The 23,936-nt window shown below is 35.5% G+C and overlaps 1 protein-coding gene across 6 annotated transcripts in view; it reads left to right on the forward strand.

Annotated features, from left to right (window-relative positions):
* Positions 1 to 23,936, forward strand: part of LOC150095587 (integrator complex subunit 12-like) — a 274,079-nt gene that overhangs the window by 38,737 nt on the left and 211,406 nt on the right. For all 6 annotated transcript variants that reach the window (XM_090410188.1, XM_090410194.1, XM_090410189.1 and 3 more), the window contains exon 4: positions 5,001 to 5,212. In XM_090410188.1, the coding sequence (XP_090266314.1) occupies positions 5,001 to 5,212 (212 nt within the window). The remainder of the gene's footprint in view (positions 1 to 5,000; positions 5,213 to 23,936) is intronic.

Here is a 23,936-nt window from a genome sequence, read left to right on the forward strand (position 1 = left end):
TTTTTATGTTTATATCTTTTTCATTTTCATAAGTGATCATACATCCTAGGTAGTTAAATGAATTCACCTGTTCTATGATCTTGTTATCTAATACTATTTTAGTTCTTGCTGGATCTTGTCCTTTAAAGGCCATAGTTTTTGATTTTTCCATTGATATTATCATACCATAATCTTTGGATATCTCATTTAGATTTAAAATAGCTTTCTGTAAGTTATCTTCAGAATTTGTAATTATTATTTGGTCGTCTGCAAAGAGGAGAGTGTTTAAGTTAACTGTAGGTGAAAGTTAATTCCTTAATGTAAATTTTACTCCATTTTATTATTATTTCATTTAAGTAGATATTAAAAAGAGTTGCTGAGAGGGGACATCCCTGTCGGACCCCTTGGTTTATCTCTCTTGTATATGATAGCTCATGATTTAATCTTATTTGTATTTGATTATTTTCATATATACTTGTGACAGCTTTTAGGATATTATTTGGTATTTGTCTTTCTTTTAATATGTTAAATAATATGTTTCTTTTAACTTTGTCAAATGCTTTTTCAAAGTCAATAAATGCAATATGTGTTTCTAAATTATATTCTCTTCTTTTCTCTATTATTAATTTTAGGCAGAAGGCTGGGTCTATACATGATCGTCCTTTTCTAAATCCATTTTGTACCTCTAGAATAAAGTTTTTGGAATATTTCATTAGTTTGTTATTTAAGATTCTGCTGTATATTTTGTAACATGAATTTAGTATACTGATACCTCTATAGTTTTTAGGGTCATCTCTATTACCTTTCTTAAAGATAGGAATCACAATTGCTTTTTTCCATTCTATTGGGGGGATACCAGTTGAGTAAATTTTATTTAAAAATAATAAGAGTCTTCCTTTGAATCTTGTTCCTGCGTATTTATATAGTTCTGAACCTAGCTTATCTTCTCCAGGTGATTTTCCGTTTCTTGTTTCTAATGGCTTGTACTTTAAGGCTTGTTTTGGTAATCTTTCTGTTTTCATTCTTTGAACGGGTTCCATCCATCTATGTTTATATTTTTAATTTTTTCAATTAAAATAAAATTCAATTAAATAAAAAAGTATATACATTTAATGAAACTAAAACATTATATACATTTTAAATAAAATTACATAAATAACTACAAATTTAATTAAATCCAAGGCCTTCATAACAAGTCTACACTTGAGAGATTTTCTTATCCTAAAAAAAATAATTTATTCTCTGGCTCATTCTATTACTGAGTTGTTTAACATATATTTAATCATGTCTACCAAACTAAATACTGTGTTTTCACAACAAAAATGTTCATTAGAGTCAGTTTCTTTGTTAGGCCCTTTCTGAAAATATAAAATTTTCTACTTCTTTTCCATGGGATCTTTTTTATTTCCTTTATGTAGCGTACAATATTATTCCTTCTGTCTCACTGAAGTACAGATATTCTTACCTCTCACAGCAGTTCGATTTGATGCACAAATTACTAATTTTTGTACTAGAGAAAGATAGTTTCTTCTACTAATCATAAACAACATATTAAGTAGAGCTCTTCATATTAGAAAGTCAATTCCAGTATCTTATTTATTTACTAAACACTTGTTTGACAGTCTTAACTCTTTCAGTTTAAAAATTCACAGTGTAAGATTCCTTTTCAGAATCTTATATTAATATTCTCCTGACTGTCACATTTTCTTAAAAACTTCCAAAGAACAAAATTCTCTGGTTGCCATTCTCAAATTTTCATTCTCTCTCCTCTTGTTTTCCTCGCTACCACGGTGCCAAACACTCTCTCTCTCGAGATGTCAGCTGTCAGTTACTCATCAGTCTCCTTGGTGAGCATGTGCACTTCATGTAAATGGCAAGCCAGAAGTTATATAGTAATGGCTGACACATTTTTGTTAGTGTGAAGAGAATGTCTTCACAAAGAACAAAAGATATCTCCACACGTAACAAATATGAATTACAATAAAGAAGACTAAAATTATTACAACTATCAGAATATAATATAGTCCATCAAATCTCAAATGCTTTACAATTCATTTTAACAATAATAATATCAATAATGGGCACATCACAAGTGCTGATTATACATGTTACAAAACCAAAACTAATAATATATTAGAATAGAGAAACAATTGTAAAAAGATTTGTAATTTTAAATTATGATTATTTTTACAGTAGAAACTTATATTAAATGGGATTTTATAAAATTGACGCAAAGAAAAATTTTCCTTATGACAAATAGCGAACTACAGGTCATCCATGGAAGTTGTGTAAGAGTGTGGATAGTAAGGATGCAGACTAAAGTTTTTTGCATGGAGAGTGGTAAACAATGGAATGGATTACTAGAATTAATTGAGTGCCCTGACAGTGAATGAGTTTAAGAGAGGATGTATAATAATTAATTTGGGTCTCCCACAATGAGTCTCTGGACCACATGGAGATACCATATAATAAAAATAATGATAATACAATAATAGATGTTTCTGGCAAGATTAATGAATTTGCTTTTCAGCTAGTAGGCTGCTGGTTTGAATCCGTTTGGTGGGAGATGAATTTCATTTCTTGTGTGACACTATCATCCTGCTTATCCAGAGGTCTGAAGTGGCTTGAAAAAGTTAAAAAATGTTTGGTTTGTAGAGTAGGATTTCTGGAGTATGTTAAAATAAAAAAAGAAAAAGAAAAAATGGTCCTCCTATGGTACTAATGTACTTCAGGTTTATAACTTTTCATAAGTGAAAGTCACACACAAAATAAAGTTCCCTCTCCCCAAGTAACAGCAGTGGGCATAGTAAAATTGTAGTAGTCAAAATTTTGTATGCTATTGCATGCTGGTTTGCTATACACCCCCCCCCCTCCTTCCTTTTATTCTTGTTTTGCTATAGCTTTGTTTTTTTTTCATCCATGGCCTTAAAGTTGACTCACAATATAGTAGTTTTTTTTAGTAAACTTAGTAGTTTCTGTTAGTACAGAAGTAAATAAATTTTCATTTTTTTTTAAAACATTTTTTTTTTATTGACAAAATACGAAATGTGAAATTACTATATAAGGTGACTACTTTTGTCCTTTTTCTTTTATTTTCTAGTTTTAATACATGATGAATAAATTGTACGGTGTCTTTCACGGCATTACTTCCAATAACTGTATTTCGAGCTGATAGTATTTAATCCCCCACCCACCCACACACACACACAAGCATGGTGACCTGCTTTTAAAATTTATTTCCATTCCAATGCAAATAACACATTGCTCTTGTGCTGAGTAGTTGAAACTCAAATATATTCATGTGTTCAGCAAATGAAAATTTCAGTGTGTGGATTGTGACATCTGCTAGGAAATTTGGTTCACTATGAAGAATTTGAACTTGCACTGTTTGCAGTAGTAAGCTTAAATTAGCATTAATTCTCCTGGGACTAAGGCCTTAACTTTTCTATAGTTTATCATAGCACATTATTTTGCTATAGTTGCATTCATTATAGTGCACATTTACTGTATATGGTATTGTAAGTTTTAATAAGTGGTGAATAAAATTCTTGCACCTTCTCATAATATTTCCACATGCACTCTTACATTGAATCTTGTGAGATAAAATATTATTATTGTATACAGGCACCTCCATGGAATCCAAAGACTCATCGCAGGAGACCCAAACTCTTCGCACAAACCTATCATATGCCTTCTTGAACCTGTTAACAGACAAAGCACTCGCAACTGACTCTGGCAACCCATTCCACTCACAACTCTCCAAGCAAAAAAATCTAGTCCTCACACCCCTTGCTAACTATACCTTTATTCAACTTCCAGGGATGACCTCCTGTTCTGGCCCTTCTAACCAAGTGCTGAAATGTTTCCCCTGCATCAATCCTATAAAACTCTTTAAGCAACTTAAATGTATCCTCTTGTTTTCTCCTTTTAACTTCTACAATCCTCATAGAAAACATTCCACAGACCACTCGCCATCTTGGTCACTCACCTCTGAAATCTCCCCTGCTTCTTCATCCCCCAAGAAACCTGGGAGACTAGACCTGAGTACAGTAATTCAGATGTGGATATATCAAGGCCTTATAAAGTGGAATAATGACTTCCTTATCTCTACTTGTTAGTGTTCTGCAATAGCCAAGTAATCTTATGAACTACTTCAGCAACCTATGCAATATGTCCTCTGTCTACCATCACCCCTAAATCTTTAGCTTCATCTTTTTCCTGGAGTACATTTTCATTGATGTGTTACACATCTGATAATCTATTTATCCCAAAATGCATAACCGTATATTTCTCTGCATTAAACTGGCACCCATTATCTTTTGCCCATACTGACAGCTTATTTAAATCATCTTGCAATCTCTCCACATCACCTTGATTAACTATCACTTTACCCAATTTTGCATCAACAGCAAACAGCTGAATATTTCCTTTCGGGTTATTTCCTACATCATTCATGTGCAAAATTAAACAGCAATGATCCCAATGCTGAACCTTGCATCACACCACTAGTCAACTGTTTTTGCGTTGATTCTGTCCCTCCACGTACCACTTTTTGATATCTGTTCAGCAGCTACCTTCTTATCTGCATAAGAAGGTAACTGCTGATAGTAGTGTTATATCCATCCCCAATTCTTCTAATTTGCATAACAGAGTTCCATGTGGTATTCTGTCAGATGCCTTTGCAAAATCCAGCAGAATCATTATGTAGCCATTTCCTTTATCCAACTCCGCTATTACTCTATTATAAAAAGTTAGTAAATTACTAAGGCATGACTGACCCCTTCACAAAGTCGTGTTGCCCTGCATAGAGTATCATATTCTTATCCACCCATTCTTGAATTATCTTTTTGACCAATTTTTCCAGTATTTTTACCATGTCTGATATACTGATGGATCTATAATTTGTGTAAGGTTCAGTTTGCAGGAATATTATAGGATTTCTGAAAGTACTTCTTTACCAAAAAAAAAATAATAATGGAAAAGCTTAACAACCTGGGGAAAAAATTTTTTTTTTCTTACAGATAAAGCAAGAAGTAGAATTTGTCACATCTGAAAACAAGAGGCCTCGTATGGACTCCCCTCAGTCCTATCACTATGCTGTACCTAGTCCAGAACCAGTTAAGACTGAAGAGTTAATTTTTCCAAAAGTAGAATATGAAAGTGATAGCAGTGATGGAAATGCTGATGCTGATGATTTTGCAATGGAAATGGGACTAGCTTGTATAGTTTGTAGGTAAGTTTACTTAAAAACAGTACTATATAATTGATAGTACATGGGTGGCCCATTATGCTTTGGAATATTGATGTTTTTATTTTAACATCATAAAACCTTATTTGAAAAGAATTATCAAACTAAATATGAACCATTATGTTCAGTGATCTTGAATCATCTTTTCTCTCTCAGCAAGCAGGTCAAACCATTTATAATAAGTCTCTTTGGCAGTGAAAAACTCAATAGCCAAACATCTTAAACATTGTGAAATGAGTTTTAAGAGAAATGTGTAGTAACATAATCAAATTTTGAAATTGAAACATACTATTAAGTTAAGGGGATAATAAATCCTTCATTATTTCAAAGCTGAATAAGAAACACAAAGATTGAAATCTAAGTGTTTCATGCCGAAGAACTTACGGCGAGTCCAAGCATAAGTCAACACCTGGTAGTACAACACTAGGGCAACTCGGAGCAAAGGTGGAGCAAGTTTTGATCACTGTCCTTAATATTTTATAATGTAAAATGCAGCTCCTAGGAGATGTATTACTCTTTTACATTATGAGGGAAGGTCACTACCCAGACCGGTTTCAATCTTTATTGAGGTCTCACTCACCTACTCACTGATGAGACCTCAATAAAGGTCGAAACCGGTCTGGGTATTGACCTTCCCTCATAATGTAAAACAGTAATACATCTCCTAGGAGCTGCGTTGCTCCGAGTTGCCCTAGTGTTGTACTACCAGGTGTTGACTTATGCTTGGACTCGCCGTAAGTTCTTCGGCATGAAACGCTTAGATTTTAATCTGTGCATTTCTTATTCGGCTTTGAAATAATGAAGAATTTATTATCCCCTTAACTTAATTTACGTCGCTAAAAAAAATAGCCTCTTGGCTCTTTATTGTAGTAATAATATATGGGTACACCTTTCTGGCAATTCGTATAAATTTACATTTTAAAGTATGTAAGTTCAGTTCATTTAAACCTTGGTATTATCCAAGTCTACCTACTCACTGATGAGACCTCAATTAAGGTCGAAACCAGTCTGGGTAGTGACCTTTCCTCATAATGTAAAACAGTAATACATCTCCTAGGAGCTGCATTTTGCATTATGAGAAAATATTAAGGACAATGATCAAAACTTGCTCCACCTTTGCTCTGAGTTGCCCTAGTTTTGTACTACTAGGTGTTGACTTACGCTTGGATTCACTGGAAGTTCTTCAGATGTTGACATGAAACGCTTAGATTTCGATCTTCGCGTTTCTTATTCGACTTTGACATAATGAAGGATTTATTATCCCCTTAACTTAATTTACGTCACCGAAAAAAATAGTCTCTTGGCTCTTTATTGTGCATCATACTATTTGATTTTTAAGACCATGGATTTAATAAACAATTTAAACTGTTTTTAAACCATTACTTCATTCTTTTGTTTTTTTGCATGTAATACTAGCATAACCTTGCTCGTCTTGATAAAGCTAGATAGTTACAACTAGCGAAACTAGTAGATGATTTGTATAAATGTTTATTAAATCCATGGTTCTTAAAAATCAAATAGTATGTTTCAATTTTAATGAAAAGGACCAAATAACAACTTTCAGCAAATTTTGAAATGTTAACAAACCCCAGTAAATTGAAATGTTAACAAACCCCAGTAAATTGAAATGAATTAGTTTAATTATTATTATTACATGACACCTCCAGAGAGTCTATAAACTCATCGAGGGAGGGCATTTGCTCTACAACTCTGTCTCCACCACTTGATCCACTAACTACAATGAACTGCAACTACACCATCTACAGCACACCACAATCATCACTAGTATTTTCACAGACAATCGCAAACATCTATGCCCACGATTGGATTTGAACCCACAGCCTTTTGACTGGAGAACGGATACGCTAACCACTTGGCCAACCAGGCCGGCTTCTTACTTAATTATACTAACATTTCACAATGGTATTTTACTCAAATGTGACTAAAGTTTGAAAACAAGAGAAGAGATACTGATCGTTGTTATTATGTTGGCTTATAATATCTAGGCTACCTGTGAGTACCAAATGTATGAGCTATTAAGACTTGGTGATAATGCTTGGCTAAGCATAGTTTGTCAAATGTGCACAGCATGACTTAGTTCTCAAACTGACATACTATTGGATTAGAAGTATTGTAATGTAAGCAATCTGTTCATTGTTTTTTTTTTATCTATCAACTGATCTTTTCATATTTGGTTTCCATTCTTTTGCTTTTTTAACTATTCTTTTCGGATCCATTCTATTAATATCTTTATTCCATTGTGATCTTTTTTTTGTGGATTCATTTATGGTTTGTGACTGGCATTCTTCATAAATCTTTTTTATGAGATCAAATTTTGTTTCATTAACTGTTTTTCTTAATGTTTTCATTTCACTTGTTGTATTTAGACTAGAAGTGCTATTGCAATACCAAAGTTGGTTCTTTTTTTTGGATTGTAGGTAACAATTCATTTCAAGAAATTCAATCCAAGGATTATCAGGCAATTTTTTAGTGGCACTAGTGTAATAAGTTCTGCTATCCATTCACAAGAACTTTTCCACTGCTTCATTTGACCTTACTAAGCCAGTCGATGATGGCTGATCATATTCTGATCAGCCATCATCCACTTATCCAAATAAACTGCATCAAAACTTTGAAGCTAATCTGACTACATATAATCATAGATTGTTACCCCTAAACTTGACTAAATCGTACTTACTGGGTGTGAAAATTAAGGATGTAAGTGTGAGAGTATTGGAGCGCAGAAGCAGAGGGTGAAAGAAATGATAGTTGTAGTGGGAACGAATGATTTGAAAGGAGATAAATTTGATATGAGAGGATGCAAAGGAATTATTAGAGGTAGCGAAAGAAAAGAGTGACAGAGTTAGGATAGTGAGTCTGTTGCCACGGTATGACAGAGAAGAGTTTAGAAGGAGAGCCATAATCGCAAATGACTTTATGTGCAGGTTATGCAGACGGTGTGGTGTGGATGTGTGGAGTGAGTTTGATGGGCGAAAGGATTTGTACAAGATGGATGGCTTACATTTGAATGGATTTGGTGTGCGAAGACTGGAAAAAGTGTTGCTGAGTGAAGTGAGAGTGGATGTGCAAAATCAGGGAAACTAGATAGAACTATTAAGGAGGGGAGGAAGTGGATATGCAGACATCAGTTAGGCAGTTGAGTGTAAGAATGTTTATAATGTGCCCGAGCCAGTATGAAGGACAAGAAATCAGAATGGGATAGTTAGTATAACGCATCAAGATAGGGGTGGGACAAATGGACCTCTGCATTTCATGTATACTAATGCCAGGAGTATTAGGAACAAGAAGGAAGAATTTTTGGCCTTGGTTGGCTCTTCCTGGCCACAGGTTATTGGCATTAGTGAAACATGGCTGACAGAAGATGATATAGTTAGTCGGATAGAATGTGTTGGGTATAGTGTGTTCAGGTGGGACAGAGAGAATAAAATGGGGGGAGGAGTGTTATTGATGATAGCTGATGAACTGCAACCAAGGAGAATAGAAGTTGTATTGCAGGATAGTGAAAAGAGCTCATTTGAGACTATTTGGTGTGAGATTGAGACTAATGGAACAAAATGTACAGTTGGGTGCTGCTATAGACCAGATGATGGAATAAATGGTGGAGATAGTATGCATAGACAAATTGATGAAATGAGTGGAAGGAGGGTAGTTATTATGGGGGATTTCAAGTATGGTAACATTGATTGGAAGGAGGAGAGGACACATGTGAGGAAGGAACTGGATTTTATTCAGTTACTAAGGGATAACTATCTGAGACAGCATGTAATGGAAAATACTAGGGGTTCGAGAGTGCTTGACCTAGTAATAGCATCTGAGAATTTGACTCTAATGAATATGACTATGTTGCCACCTATTAGTGAGAGTGATTATAGGGTCTTGACCTGGGAGGTGGCTAAATGTGTGAAATTTTCGGTTAAGGCAGGGTACATGTGGAATTACTGTGCTGACAAGTATGACAAGCTTAGGAGATTGCTTGGATCAGTGCCATGGCATGTAAAACTGCAAAGGCTGGATGTTGATACGGCATTGGAAAGTGGTCAAGGAGCATTTGCAGGTGGTTATGGCTGACTGTATACATAGAGTCCGAATAGTAAATCAGGTAGGGGTTAAATGGATGAATAACACCATTAACCTTGAGTTGCAAAAAAAGAAACAACTGTGGAAGGAATTTAAGGAGAAAGGTGACCTGCAGGCAGAACGGTATAAAGCGCAGGCCAGAAGTGTAACGAGTGTGGTGAGAAAAGCAAAAACGGATTATGAAAGAAAATTAGCCATGCAAGCTAACAAGAATCCCAAACAGTTCTTTCAATATGCTGCAAGTAAAAGAAAAACTGTACACGGCAGATTGATTTTAAGGAACGCCACTGGTAGGGAGGTCACTGAATCAGTCGATATAGTGGAATTATTGTGGAATAAATAATTCCACATTTTGTTGAATTGTGGAATAGTGGAATAAATATGGCAGATTGATTTTAAGGAACGCCACTGGTAGGGAGGTCACTGAATCAGTCGATATAGTGGAATTATTGAGTGAGCACTTTGAAAGAGTATATCATCCAGGTGGTGATGTTGAAGGAATGAAGGAACCATTAGTTTATATGGGAATTGTGGTGAATGAAGTGGAGGTGAATAGTCTATTACAGAACCTTAATGTGAATATGTCTATGGTATTGGATGGTATATCAGCACGGGTCTTACGTGAAGCTGCTAAACAATTGTCAATTCCCTTGACCTTATTGTTTAATCTGGGTCTCGGGTTGGGTTTAATCTTGAAGAGGTGGAAAGAGGGGAAAATAGTTCCACTGCATAAAGGAGGATCCAAGACTACTGTTGCAAATTACCGACCGATCAGCATATCAGGAGTTGTTGTCAAGGTCTTGGAGAAAGAAGTGAAGGGGAAAAATACAGGAATGGATTGATGAAAATGAGATACTGTATGGGGGCATGGTTTTGTGAAGGGTAGATCATGCCTCATTAACTTACTCAGGTTTTATAACACAGTGACGGTTGAACTGGATAAGGGTAATGGGTTTACAGTGATACTGCTGGACCTGGCTAAGGCCTTTGACAGGATACCACATGGAAGTCTAATCCGTAAACTGCAACATATGGGAATGGATATAGGGTTGGTCAGATGGATAGGAGGGTGGTTGATGGAGAGATACCAAAGAGTAGATTACACAGGAGTAGAGTCGAAAAGATGGCCTGTGACTAGTGGTGTGCCGCAGGGTTCTGTTCTTGGACCACTGCTGTTTAATTTGTTCATTAACGATATAGGGAAGTGAGAGGAATGGTTCATTTGTTCGCTGATGATGCTAAGTTTAGTAGGGCAATAGTGAATGCAGAAGATGTCAAAATTTTGCAGGATGATTTGGATAGATTGGAGGTCTGGTCTAAGGAGAATTGATATCAATTTAATGTGGCAAAATGTAAGGTTATGCATTTTGGGTGAAAAAATTAGCAGCAGTGTATCACATTGGTCGAACTGTACTCCAGGAGATTGATAAGGCCAGCAACTTGGGAGTGTTGGTGGATAGGGAGTTGAAGTTTAGTGGGGCACATTGTTAAAGTGGCTAAATCAGCTCATCAAATCACTTGGATGCTGAAGAATACTTTGACGAGCAGAGATAAGCAAGTTATTGTTCTTCTGTATCGAGCTTTGATGAGACCCCATCTTGATTACTGTGCCCAGATCTGGTCACCTAGGTTTCTTCTTGATGGGGAGGAGGTTGAGGGGGATCCAGAGGCAAGTGACGATAGCAGGTCTATGGAATGAACCTTATGAAAGCAGGTTGAAGATTTGTGGGTTGCAGAAATTGGTTGATAGGCAGAAAAGGGGAGATATGATTGAGACATTCAAATTGCTGAAGGGTTTCTATAGGATTAATTCAGAGGATATTTTTGAGAACAGGACTGGTGGTGGGAGGACTAGGGGACATTAGAAACTTACTAACCACACTCTTGCCCAGCTTCTATGGAAGCTGGGCAAGAGTGTGGTTAGTAAGGGTGTTAGAGCTGGGTTTTTTACTTTTAGAGTGGAATGACTGGAATAAGCTGCCGGAGTCTGTTGTGGGTGCTACGACAGTGAATGAGTTCAAGGCAAAGTATGATAGATACTGTGTGAATGTCGAATAGTTATGATGGACATGATGTTTAGGGCCTCCTGCGATGAGTCTGAGGACTCCTTGGAGTCGCCCATAATAATAATTACTTGAAACAGCAAGAATAATATGATCAGTCTTCAAAATTAATGTTGTCAGTTGTTTGAATCACGAAATGTAGTTCTCTTCGCAGTCTTTTGATCTGTGAGTTGGCAGATACATGTTTTGTCTGCATTGTCATAGTGCAAACTTATAAAAGTTTTCAAATTAGATAAAAAGCACTCAAAGAATTTATGAATTTGTTCATGCAAACAAAGTCTGTAATTTGGTATAAACACAGGTATAATTATTCATTAAACCACATGAATAAAAATGAAAATGCAATATAAAGAAAAATTTTGAAAATTTTAGCTGGAATTCCCCATAATACCTCGAAGGTGTATGAAATGAGACTTTGTATATGAATTTTTCTCCTGAAAGGTAAACTCGTTTGAACCTCACTGAAAATATTTTTTAGTTAGATGCTGACCTAGTTATATTTAATAGGCTTTGTACAGTGTTGCCTGTGTCCACAAACAATGCTCTGACAACTCTGGGTAAGCACTGCTTCAGAAACACAACATCCTTAATTGGAGGAAATGCAAATTATCATTGTAATACCTGGTGAAATACCACTATCTTTTGTATTGGAAATATGAGATGACTGATGCCATGTTTAATGCTTGATACACTAGCCATGCATTAGCATGCTCCTAGTGCATGGTATGGCATCCATCTCTTATGCTCTTGTGTTCTCTCATATCAGTTGTATAGGGTGTCCCAAAATTCATGCAAGATTTAAATTTAGCACCATTTGTGCGGTAAAGTGTTGCCAACGAGAAAAAAAAGACAGCGTGACAGCTGACAGTTCAGGGTTATTAAAAATGGAGCGCTACACGAAAGAACAACGCATTTTCATTGTTGAGCAATATTTTAAAAATAATGAAGGTTTGGCAGCTACAGTTCGCAATTTTCGTACAAAATATGGTCGGAATAGTGATTTAACTTCAACTGTGAAAAGATTAATTAAAAAATTCAAGGAAACTGGATCAATTAGTGATCTTATACACTCTGGCCATCCTTCAACAAGTCGTTCAACAGAAAACATCGAAGCAGTTCATGAGAGTTTTGCTGAGAGTCCAGGAACATCAATTCGGCACCGTGGTCTTGAATTAGGCATTTCGAGAAGCTCTCTACAGCGTATTCTCACAAAAGATTTGCATCTTTATGCTTACAAAGTTCAATTGACTCAAGGACTGAAGCCTACTGACCACACACAGCGAAGAGAGTTCGTTGAATGGATTATGGAACAACAACAAGTGGATGCTTATTTTTCGAACAAAATCATCTTCAGCGATGAGGCTCATTTTCATCTTGATGGCTTCGTTAATCGACAAAATTGTCGCATCTGGGGTTCAGAACATCCAGAAGTGATTGTTGAGAAACAAATGCATCCACAACGTGTCACTGTTTGGTGCGGATTTTGGGCTGGAGGCATCATCGGTCCATTCCTCTTTGAAAATGCGGCTGGTAAGGCAATAACAGTTAATGGTGCTCGCTATCACGACATGATAATCCATTTTTTTGTGCCTAAATTGCAAGATATGGATGTGGACGACGTGGTTTCAACAAGACGGTGCCACATGCCATACAGCCCGAGAAACAATTCAATTACTGCATGATTCATTTCCTGGTCGTGTAATTTCCCATTTTGGTGATCAGAATTGGCCGCCCAGATCATGTGACTTAACGCCGTTGGACTTTTTTCTTTGGGGTTTTTTGAAGTCTAAGGTTTATGCCAACAAGCCCATGACCACCCACGCCTTGAAGGAGGAAATTGAGCACTGTATCAATGAAATTCAGCCACATTTATGCAAAACGGTCATGGAAAATTTCGACAAAAGAGTGTGTATGTGCCAGCAAAGCCATGGAGGCCATTTACCTGATATGCTATTCCATGCATAACCCTATACTGTATACTTAATGAATCAATAAGAAATTACAATTTTTAATTAAAAACCTGTGTTTTCTATCAAAATTACTTCTTGCGTGAATTTTGGGACACCCTGTATAAGCAAGTCAAGGTTCAGAAAATGTGTTATATTCTTCTTTTAAGTATTTCTCAACCCTGCTTTGTCTTTGTTGCTCTTTACTTAAAACTTCATGAATGATCGATTGCCTTAACTATCGACTGCAGCCATCCTTTTATTTCTACTAGATCTTATGTTCTCATGCTCTATAATCAAACAAATTTATTTGTTTTACAACTTGCACCAGTTAGACTATGCTGAGTGTGAGACTATAAGATTTTAAACTAAAGACAAAGCAGATACTGTTAGCATTCTCCCACTTATAGTAATCTTTACCTTGAATTAGTCGTGGCTTAAATATTGATCACTTAAACTTTATCTTATGCAGATTTGAAATTTTCAGGATAGTGCATTGACAGAATCAGTCCAGTATGTTGTTCACAAACCATTTAATTAAATCAAAAATGAATATTTACAGTTTGATTCACAGTAACATATATATATATATATATATATATATATACACACACACACACATACACAATTTTTTTGCATTACAATTCGTTTTGTTATTTTCAATTCTTCCTAATTCAGATTTAGTTCTAATTTTCTTCCTTTAAAGCTAAATCACAATCTAGAATATCCTGCTAGTCAAATATACATAAACTGACACTAAAGCATACCTTGAGTAAGCTTAATTCAATATCAATTTACATTATCTTATTGTACCCATAAACAGATACACTTGATGTACATTCTTGTTTGGAATTCTCACATATATAAGTACTTACAATTTTCATTCAGCACTGCCTTTTACACGAATCTTTTGTTTATACAAAAGTGCTCCTTTTTGTCCTTCTTTTCTTCTGTTGGCTTGTTCTTGATTTCCTGCCAAATTTCTTCTTTGTCCAAGTCCTCTATTATTCTATGCCCTTTAGAACCATTGCGATGCTCCTCTTTTGATTACTGACAATGGATCTCATGTGGTGGTGGACCCAGGTAGAAGATTCCGAAACCCAAGACCCACAACACTTCTCTTTCAATTACTGACAACGAAACTCGGGGAGGTAGACCCAGGTAAGAGAAGGTGAAAACCCTAAGATATATGACGTTTTTCTTTCGATTACCGACAGCAGACCTTACATGGCGGTGGACCCGAGTAAGAGAAGAATGAGAAACCTAAGACAAAGTCCTTCTCGACATCCCACCTTATATAGACTTGGACCTGTGTTGCACACATGCATACGTCTCTTGAAACTTCCATATGTGGTATTGACATCCAACCATGATGACATCATCCCTTCGTGCATGTTCTGAAATTGCCATGTGTTACATGATGGCGTCATGCACTACATTATTTTAACAAAGGCTCATGGTTAACTTATTACAATTACAAGATTATTACAGACAAAATTTGACATTTCTTTAATTGCAGTCTCTAGAAAAATATGTAAAAGCGAACAATGATAAGTTACATAGTTACATGTCATGAGAGATTTTACAAGTGGTTATCATAGAGGCTTTAGCAGTAAGAGCTGAATAGCTCTAGAACAATTATTGTATATAGTTTCAATATTATTGCTGGCATGGTTGTCTAATTGGATAGTATGCCTGCTCTCCAACCATGCAGTCTGTAAATTTTAATCTCACTGTGAGCATGGATTATGGATGTTTGAAAATTTCATCTCCCAGTATTTAAAGGCCTGCTGAAGCAGCTTTTTTTTTTTAAAAAAAAAATCCATATTTGATCTCTAAAGCAGGATTTCTAGTTTATCTAACCCTTAGGCCACCCATGATATTACTACTAATATACAATAGGTTTATAACCTTTCATAGATGGGATTCACATTGAAAAAAAAAATAAAACCTGTGAATTGCTGAGCTCATAGAGAGAGAGAGAGAGAGATGTCTAGTGATATAACAATGTTGTCATGCTGTGGAATATTTTAACTGTTATTTAACATGGAAAGAAGGAAAGGCTGAGCTATGAGTCATTAATCTCATTAAATTTACATCTCAACAGAAATACAGCAGTCTATGTTACATTATTTACAAAGATTCAATTAGCTGTACCAGTCCTAATTAACTTCAGTTCTAATCTGATGAGAACATCAAAGAAACACTCAGAGCAAAAATTACTGAAGGGAAAAAATAATAACACTCATTCCAGTTACTGACATTTACACTTTTCATACACTGGTGTCCAAAACCTAAGGATGAACACTATTTCTGAAAATTACAATTGCAAATTCAGATGAATCAGCTGCGGCAATAACTCATGATTTTAAGTAGTAAGTGGGTGCACATTCATATTTTCTAGTCACGTGCAAAGCGGTTACATGGTAGCACTAAACAGAATAAAAAGCAAAAGGCTGAGCTAAGTGAATTATGTTTTTTAGGAAGTTCTTTTTGTGATAGACTAAAGGTGCAAATTTAATGTCTTGTAATGTCTCAAAGATATCATCTAGATGATTTCACATGGGGAAGATTATTAGAAAGTTCTAAGAAGGCTGCAGAATTGCTGATATTGCCATAAAAATTGGACAATACACCAATGAGTTAATGTACTCTTTACAGATGACAGTCGTTTTAATCTCTCCTCTGATTCTAGACAGCACTTCATCTGACGTAAAAGTGGTACTTCTTACCATTGCGAGAATGTTGTTGAAAGGGTAGTAATGGTGTGGGGAGGCATTATGCTTAATAGATGTACTGAGCTACAAGTACTGGAAAAAGGGACTGTGACTAGTGAATAATATTACAATGAAGTTCTTTGATGATATGTTCGATTGTTCCATAATACCATAGATGAAGAATTCTTTTTTATGGATGACAATTCCACACCATACCACATCGTACATGAGCATTGGGGATACTTCTGGAGACCGAGGATATCACAAGCAATTAGAGAATGTTATTAACATGTACTTCAGGCACACACACACCCATTAGAATTACTAACTGCCAGCACACCTACACTTAGTTATCTAGCCTTATGATTCTGTATGTACATTTTTTCCCTCTGTTTAGAAACCATCTTGCAGTGCTCTTATTAATGACATGAACTAGACATCATGTGACTTGCATGAAAACTTTACAATTCTATACAATTTATACTTCTTTTAGCTCTACAATCTTTCATAGGTTTTGGCTTGCTTCACAATATTTTTCCATTCTACTCTGTTCAGTGCAATACTTTCCCAATTCTTAACTTTAAGAATTCCAAGGTCTTTCTCAACACTTCATCTAACCATCTCTTTTTAGGTTTTCCTCTTCTTCTTTGTCCAATTATTTCTCATTTATATATTTTTAACTCCTCTACTTTCATCCATCCTTTCTAAATGACCTATCCATGCTATTCTTTGTGCCTTAATAAGTATAACAATATCTTCTCCATTTATTATTCCTGTAGTAAAGCTTATACGCTGGTTAAACACGATAACTAAATACTTAAGGAATTGACAGCATACACTAGAAATATAAATTAAATTCACTTTAATATATACTTTCCGATATTTCAGCAACACCACGTTGCCATCTTCATGGGAACTTAAGATAAAGACACATGCACGCAAGTACTACATAACAGCAAATGAGAAACGAAGCGAGGAAGCTACTGTTTTCCTAAAGTTCCGATGGTGCCCCCTGGCGGGCTATATTAGGTGTTCTTGGCCTTTGGGCTGAAGTTCTTCTGATATACGTTTCCCAAATTTGGAACAGTCTCATGCATCCAAATTTATTGAGGTTTGGCATGTTCCTAAGGGCTGATTCCATGAACAGTCTTTCATATTTGAACTTGCTGTGAGTGTATTAATGTGGCTTTCTTCCACCTTATTCTGTGGTGAGTATCCAGAGCATAATCTGCAAGCCCAGAGTGGCTGTACTGGTGAAATCGGATGTGGTCCTTGCTTACACAAATATCTGAGATTCTGATATTTGTGTAAGAAAATCCTACACTCCAACATAATGACAATTGTCAGTTTTGATGTCTCCTCCTTATTCACAAATGTCCCCCTCAAAGAAACCATAGAGCTAATCCAAGCTAAATTTCCTCCCGATATCTCAGCCCTATTTCAGTTCACAATGTACTCAGGCTATTTCATTTGGCAGGAAAAATTCTACAAATAGATAGAGGGGACAGCCATGGGTTCACCACTTTCCCCACCCTTGGCCAACTTCTTTATGGAGTCTTTTGACGAGAAAGCCTTAAACTCTGCCCCACAAAAACCTATCATATGGCTTTGCTACATTGATGATATGTTCGCTATTTGGCCATATGGCCCAGATACACTCCTCTCCTTCTTAACACACTTAAACAACCAACACCCAAGAATCAAGTTCACCCTGGAAAAAGAGGAAAACAACAGCCTCCCTTTCCTAGACACACAAGTCACCTGCCAGCCTGGTGGAACCTTGGTTTTCTCAATTTATAGAAAACCCACCCATACAGGCAGATACATTTGCCACATCCCACCCCCACAAAAATATGGAGTTATTAAGACACTATTCAAACAGGGCAAAACTATTCTGTTCAAATGACCAAGCCCTAACTACTGAACTAAATCACATCCTTAACACTTTCTCAGCCAGTGGCTACCCCCCCCCCCCCAAAAAAAAAAAATCCAAAAAATACTAAAACCAGTTATCCACAACCCTCCCCCCCCTTCACAAAAGAGATTACTCTAAATCCATCACTATTCCTTAAATCCGAGGCACCTCGGAAAAAATCCTAAAAAAACATGACTTGACCTCTTGTTACAGGCCATATAGAAAATTCATCCCTTATCTGCTCCACTAAAGACCAACCACTTCCTCTAGACCTGCCTGGTGTATACCAGGTCCCTTGCAGCTATAAATCGTCTTACTTTGGCCAAACAGGCAGGACAGCAAATATCAGAATCTCAGAACACAAAAACTACATTCGATTTCACCAGTACAGCCACTCTGGATACTCACCACAGAATAAGGTGGAAGAAAGCCACAGTAATACACCACAGCAAGTTCAAATATGAAAGACTATTCATGGAATCAGCCTTTAGGAACATGCCAAACCTCAACAAATTTGGATGCTTGAGACTGCCCCAAATTTGGGAAACGTATATCAGAAGAACTTCAGCCCAAAGGCCAAGAACACCTAATATAGCCCACCAGGGGGGGAACCATCAGGACTTTAGGAAAATGGTAGCTTCCTCGCTTTGTTTTTCATTTGCTGTTATGTAGTACTTGCATGCATGTGTCTTTATCTTAAGTTCCCATGAAGATGGCAACTTGATGTCCGAAACATCGGAAAGTATATATTAAAGTTGATTTAATTTATATTTCTAGTGTACGCTGTCAATTCCTTAAGTATTTAGTTATCTCCATTAATTAATTCGTTAATTTCATTATTTGTTCTTATTCTGCAATTGTTATTCTTATCTTTAATTGGTCCATAATTTTTTCTGATTTTCCTTTCAGAAATCCTTAACCTATTCTCTTCTTGGTAAAGTCCATGATTCACATTCATATGTTATTACTGGTCTAATAATCAATTTATAAATTTTTAGTTTAGAATTCTTATCTACAGCTTTGCTACCAGTAGTCCTTTATGCATGCGATAGCATTTATTTCCAATTATTATTCTATTATTTATTTCTTCTGGGTGCAAACTCCAATTCTACCTCCCCGTGGTGCACCCTGGGGTGTTGGGAATCCTAACCATTATCGGATCTTGACCCAACACCACTAACAGAGCTCTGGCAAACACTTCAGAACCTTGGTTAGGAGAAGTGTATATGCGACCACAGCAAAGATGCCATTACAACAACAGAAACGGCTCCAAGTCCTGCACGGCACACACTCACTTTTCTACAGTGGCAAAAAGGCACCAAGTGAGGCCAGGGGTGCTAAGAATCTCGCAGATGAAAACAGGCCGCCTGTTAAATCTATGAAAATGGTAATCGGTACCCTCAATACTCGAACTTTGGCAAGAGACTACAGAATAGATTTATTAATCAAAGCACTAACCAATATCAACGTGGATATCCTGCTAGTGAATGAAACAAAAAGATTGAAAGAACTGACAGCAAAATGGTACAATGGCTCACAGATACTCCTCGGAGCATCCTCAAACAAGGCGGAGTGGGCTTCATTGTTAAATCTAAGCTCACCAAGTCGATCTTTTCTTGTAACATCATATCTGAAAGAATAGGTGTACTCGTAATTGGAATAGAGAACAATATAGCAATAAAATTAATATCCTGCTATACTCCAACATCTGTAGCTGATAATCAAGAAATAGAAAATTTTTACACGAATCTTGAACAGGCATTAAATTACAAGTCAACATACACATTCGTTGGTGGTGACTTTAATACCAAAATAGGATGTGGTAAAGAAAACGAACATTTATAGGACCACATGGCCTAGGAGAAAGAAATTGAAGAGGAGAGAGATTAGCTGAATTTGCTGCGGCTGAATAACTCTTTATCATGAACACTTTTTTCAACAAACACCCAGGAAGAAGATAGACTTGGCAATCACCGAATGGAGACACAAAAAATGAGATTGACTACATTTTAACAGACTGTAAAAGACTGGTACAAAATATCAATAGGCAAAACATACTTCAACATAGATTCTGACCATTCTGACCACATTCTTATAATGACTCCTCAGAGCCATTATAAGAATAGACCACAAAAAAGAACAACATATCAGGGCAACATCAAACCACAAAAGGCAACCCAAACAAATGGACTACCACAAGTTCAGCAAGTACATAGAAGAGACTGAATGGACTATTAAGATAATTATTACATAAATGATGACTATATTGATTTTATTAATAAATTCAACGAGTGCAAGAAAAATCAGAAATTCCTATAAAACAAAAGAAAAGAGAACGACTCTCACCTCAAACTATAGAACTATTGAAAAAAAAAAAAAAGAACTGAAGAAATCTGAAGAAAATTTTCTAGAATACAAAATTATCTGTAAGTTACTAAGGAAAAGAATTCCAGAAGACTACATAGCTTTCAGGATGCATAAACTAAGAGAAGCAGTGCAGGCAAAAACCAGCCTGAAAAAAATACAGAAAGACTTAAATTTTAAACAGTCAATTCCATCTGCTTTGCAGGATCAAAATGGAGAAAAACATACTAATAGAAAAAGGATAGAAGAAATTGAGCAGAATTTTTATAATCTCTATGCAACTAAGTCCCAAGTTTCAGAACCTGTCATTCCAAAACCAAGCAATATACCAGATGTACTTCCAGAAGAAATAGAACATGTCCTTAAGAAAATGAGTAAAAGTAAAGCCTCAGGACTTGATCATGTTAAGGCTGAAGAAATCCAACAAGGTGGACCAATTATTTTCAAAGCGTTGGCTGCTAGATTCACGTGGTACTTCAAAGAAAGAAAGATTCCAGAGGAACGGAAGACCTCAAAAACCATACTTCTATTCAAAAAAGGGAATAAGGAAGACATAAAAAACTATCATCCAATCTGTCAACTCTCTCTCACATATATAAAATCATCATCATCAAATTCCTGACGTACCCTCAAGGGGTGTTACAGGATATGATAGTACTACATGAAAAATTTACATCATTATTAACTTCCTATCTACAATTTTCCTCCAAATCAGTCTGTTACTTGTCAAGACTCCAACATTATCAGATCTTATATTTCTGTCATCTAAGGCACTTTTGTACCGTATCAATCCACCTATATCTTGGTCTTCCTCTGGATCGTTTTACTGCCAACCTGGCAGAGAAAACTTGTTTTGCTAATCTTTCCTTGCCCATTCTGTTTAAGTGACTACCACCTGAGATTAGCTCTGCTAATGCATTCCTGGATGCTGACAATGCCCATTCTGTTTAAGTGACTACCATCTGAGATTAGCTCTGCTAATGCATTCCTGGATGCTGACAATGTCTAGTTCTTTCCTAATATCCTCGTTTTTAATATGATATTACCATTGATGCCATCTGTTCATGCCTCTAATTTTTATCAGGACTCTCATATCTGCGGTCTCTAGTCTTTGGTCAAGTGTTTTACTTCTGACCCAGCTCTCAGATCCATAAGTTAAAACTAGTTTGAACACTGTCTTGTATACAGCTAATTTAGTGTTCTGACTAATTTCTCTCTTATTCCATATGAATTTATTCAGTTGACTTCCTACCATACCAGCTTTGTTGATTCTGTTGTCTATTTCCATATTTAATTTACCATCTTCACTAAGAATCGTGCCTGAGTAGATGAAATGTTTTACTTGTTCCACAGGTTCTTCGTTCAAAATACAGTTGACATTTTCAACGATTCTACCTATTTTCATTGTCTTTGTCTTTTTAATGCTCACTTTCATACCATATCTATTACAACAGTTATTCAATTTAGTCAGGGACTCTTGCAAACTTGTAGCGGATTTATTTAGAAGTATAGCATTGTCTGCATAAAGCAAAGAGCTGACATTAACATCTCCAATTCTGATATCATGTTTAATACCACTTTCCTTCATGATGTGATTCATATAGATAATGAATAACAGAGGGGATAATGTACATCCTTGTCTCACACCAGATTTAACATTAAACCATCTTCCTGTACTTCCTTCAATTCTAACTGCTGACTAGCAACTCAAATAAAGACTAAGTATTGCTTGATGTAATGCCCCATTGACACCATATAACTGTAGCGTATTGAATAGCTTCTCTCTTGGCACCTTGTTATGCCTTTTCCAGATCGACAAAACTTAAATACAGATCTTTGTTATATTCCCATTCTTTCTCAACTATTTGTCGTAAAGTGAAGATCTGATCTTGACAGCCTCTATTTGGCCTGAATCCAGGTTGTTCTTCACCAAGCTTTTCTTCCACAATTCTTCCCAACCGTTTCTCAAGTAGACTCGCATAAATCTTGCCCAGAACACTCAGTAGGGAAATACCTCTGTAATTCTCACATTCAGTTTTATTTCCCTTATTATATATGGGTACTATTAGAGCTCTACTCCAATCATCTGGAATTCGTTCCTCTATGCAGGCCTTCTGAACTATGCAGTGCAGCCTTTGTGACACTTTTGTGCCACCATATTCGCCACGAAACTCTTGTAGTTTCTAAATATATATGGCTTTTAAATAATGTTGGATTCAATATCCACTTAATTTGTATTATATAATTCTATATTATATTCTATACATTTTTCATGTGTATTCCTTAACATAAATATATTATGAGCAGTAGATCTCTTTGGTCTAAAACCAGATTGGTAATGTCCTAAAATTTTATGTTACATTTGGCAATGTGATTCCTCTATAATTATTACAATTCAGGTTATTTTTTTGGTTGAATCACTCCTATTTTTCAATCCATATTTTGATTATTAATTGCCAGATTTTTTCCCATAATGGTTTTCCAGCATTCTTGATAAGCACCCCTGTTATTCCATCTATTCCCGGTGCTTTAAAGTTTTTTTTATCTGTGTTATAATTTTAACTATTTCTTCATAAGTTTGTTCTTTTACTTTTTCTTCATTTATTCTAAATTCTCTCAGATTCCTATCTTCATCTTCATTAATTTCTTCTTCATAACAATTCTTCAAAATACTCTTTCCACTCTTCATGATTTTTTTTTTTCAGCTATTATTTCTCCTTTTTTATTCTTCCATTCTGTTATTTGAGGATTAAAATTTTGTACTACTGAATTAATTTCTTTATATTTTCTTTTCTTTGTTTTTATTATATTCACTTTATTAACTCTATTTTCCTTTTCATCATCTTTTTTCTTTTGATTACATATTTTATTTGCTTCCTTTCTCTTGTTTTAATATTTTCCTCATTAGATTTTTGTATTTCTTTGTGTATATATTATATATATATATATATATATTTTTTTTTTATTATTATTATTTTTTTCTTGCTTTATTTTTAATTTCTATTGCTTTCTTGCATTCAACATCAAACCATTTCTTTTTGATTCTTTTATATTTCCCTATTATTACTTCTGCTGCATTTATAATTATTGTTTTTTAATTATCTTCCATTTATCTTCTATGTTATTTTGATTTTCAAATTCTTTAATGTGTCTTTTATTTTTCCTTTGTATAATTTAATAGTTAATCTCTTTATTTGTAAAAGCTTCAGTATTCCATTTCTCAATTCTCTCTGCTTTCCCTCTATTTATTATTGATATTCTTTGTCTCAATTTTGCACCAATTAACATGTGGTCGCAGTTTGCACCCCTCTAAATACTCTTACATCAATGACTGATGTTGCCCATCTTTTAGAAATTAAAATATGATCTATCTAATTACACTCATTAGTAGCTGGCATAATCCATGTTCCTAAATGTATCTTTTTATGTGGAAATTTGTGCTCATCACTCTTAATTTATTACTTGTTGCAAACTGAGCAACTCTGTTACCATTATTACTAGTTTCTTCGTGTAAACTGTATCTTCCAAACACCTCTTCATATGTATATATATCTTCCTTCCCTAATTTAGCGTTAATCTCCTAATACAATCATAGCATCACTTTTT

Source organism: Typopeltis vanoorti, chromosome 20, assembly GCF_054136105.1.
Source record: "Typopeltis vanoorti isolate ZY-2024b chromosome 20, IOZ_Tvanoo_1.0, whole genome shotgun sequence".
NCBI lineage: Eukaryota > Metazoa > Arthropoda > Arachnida > Uropygi > Thelyphonidae > Typopeltis > Typopeltis vanoorti.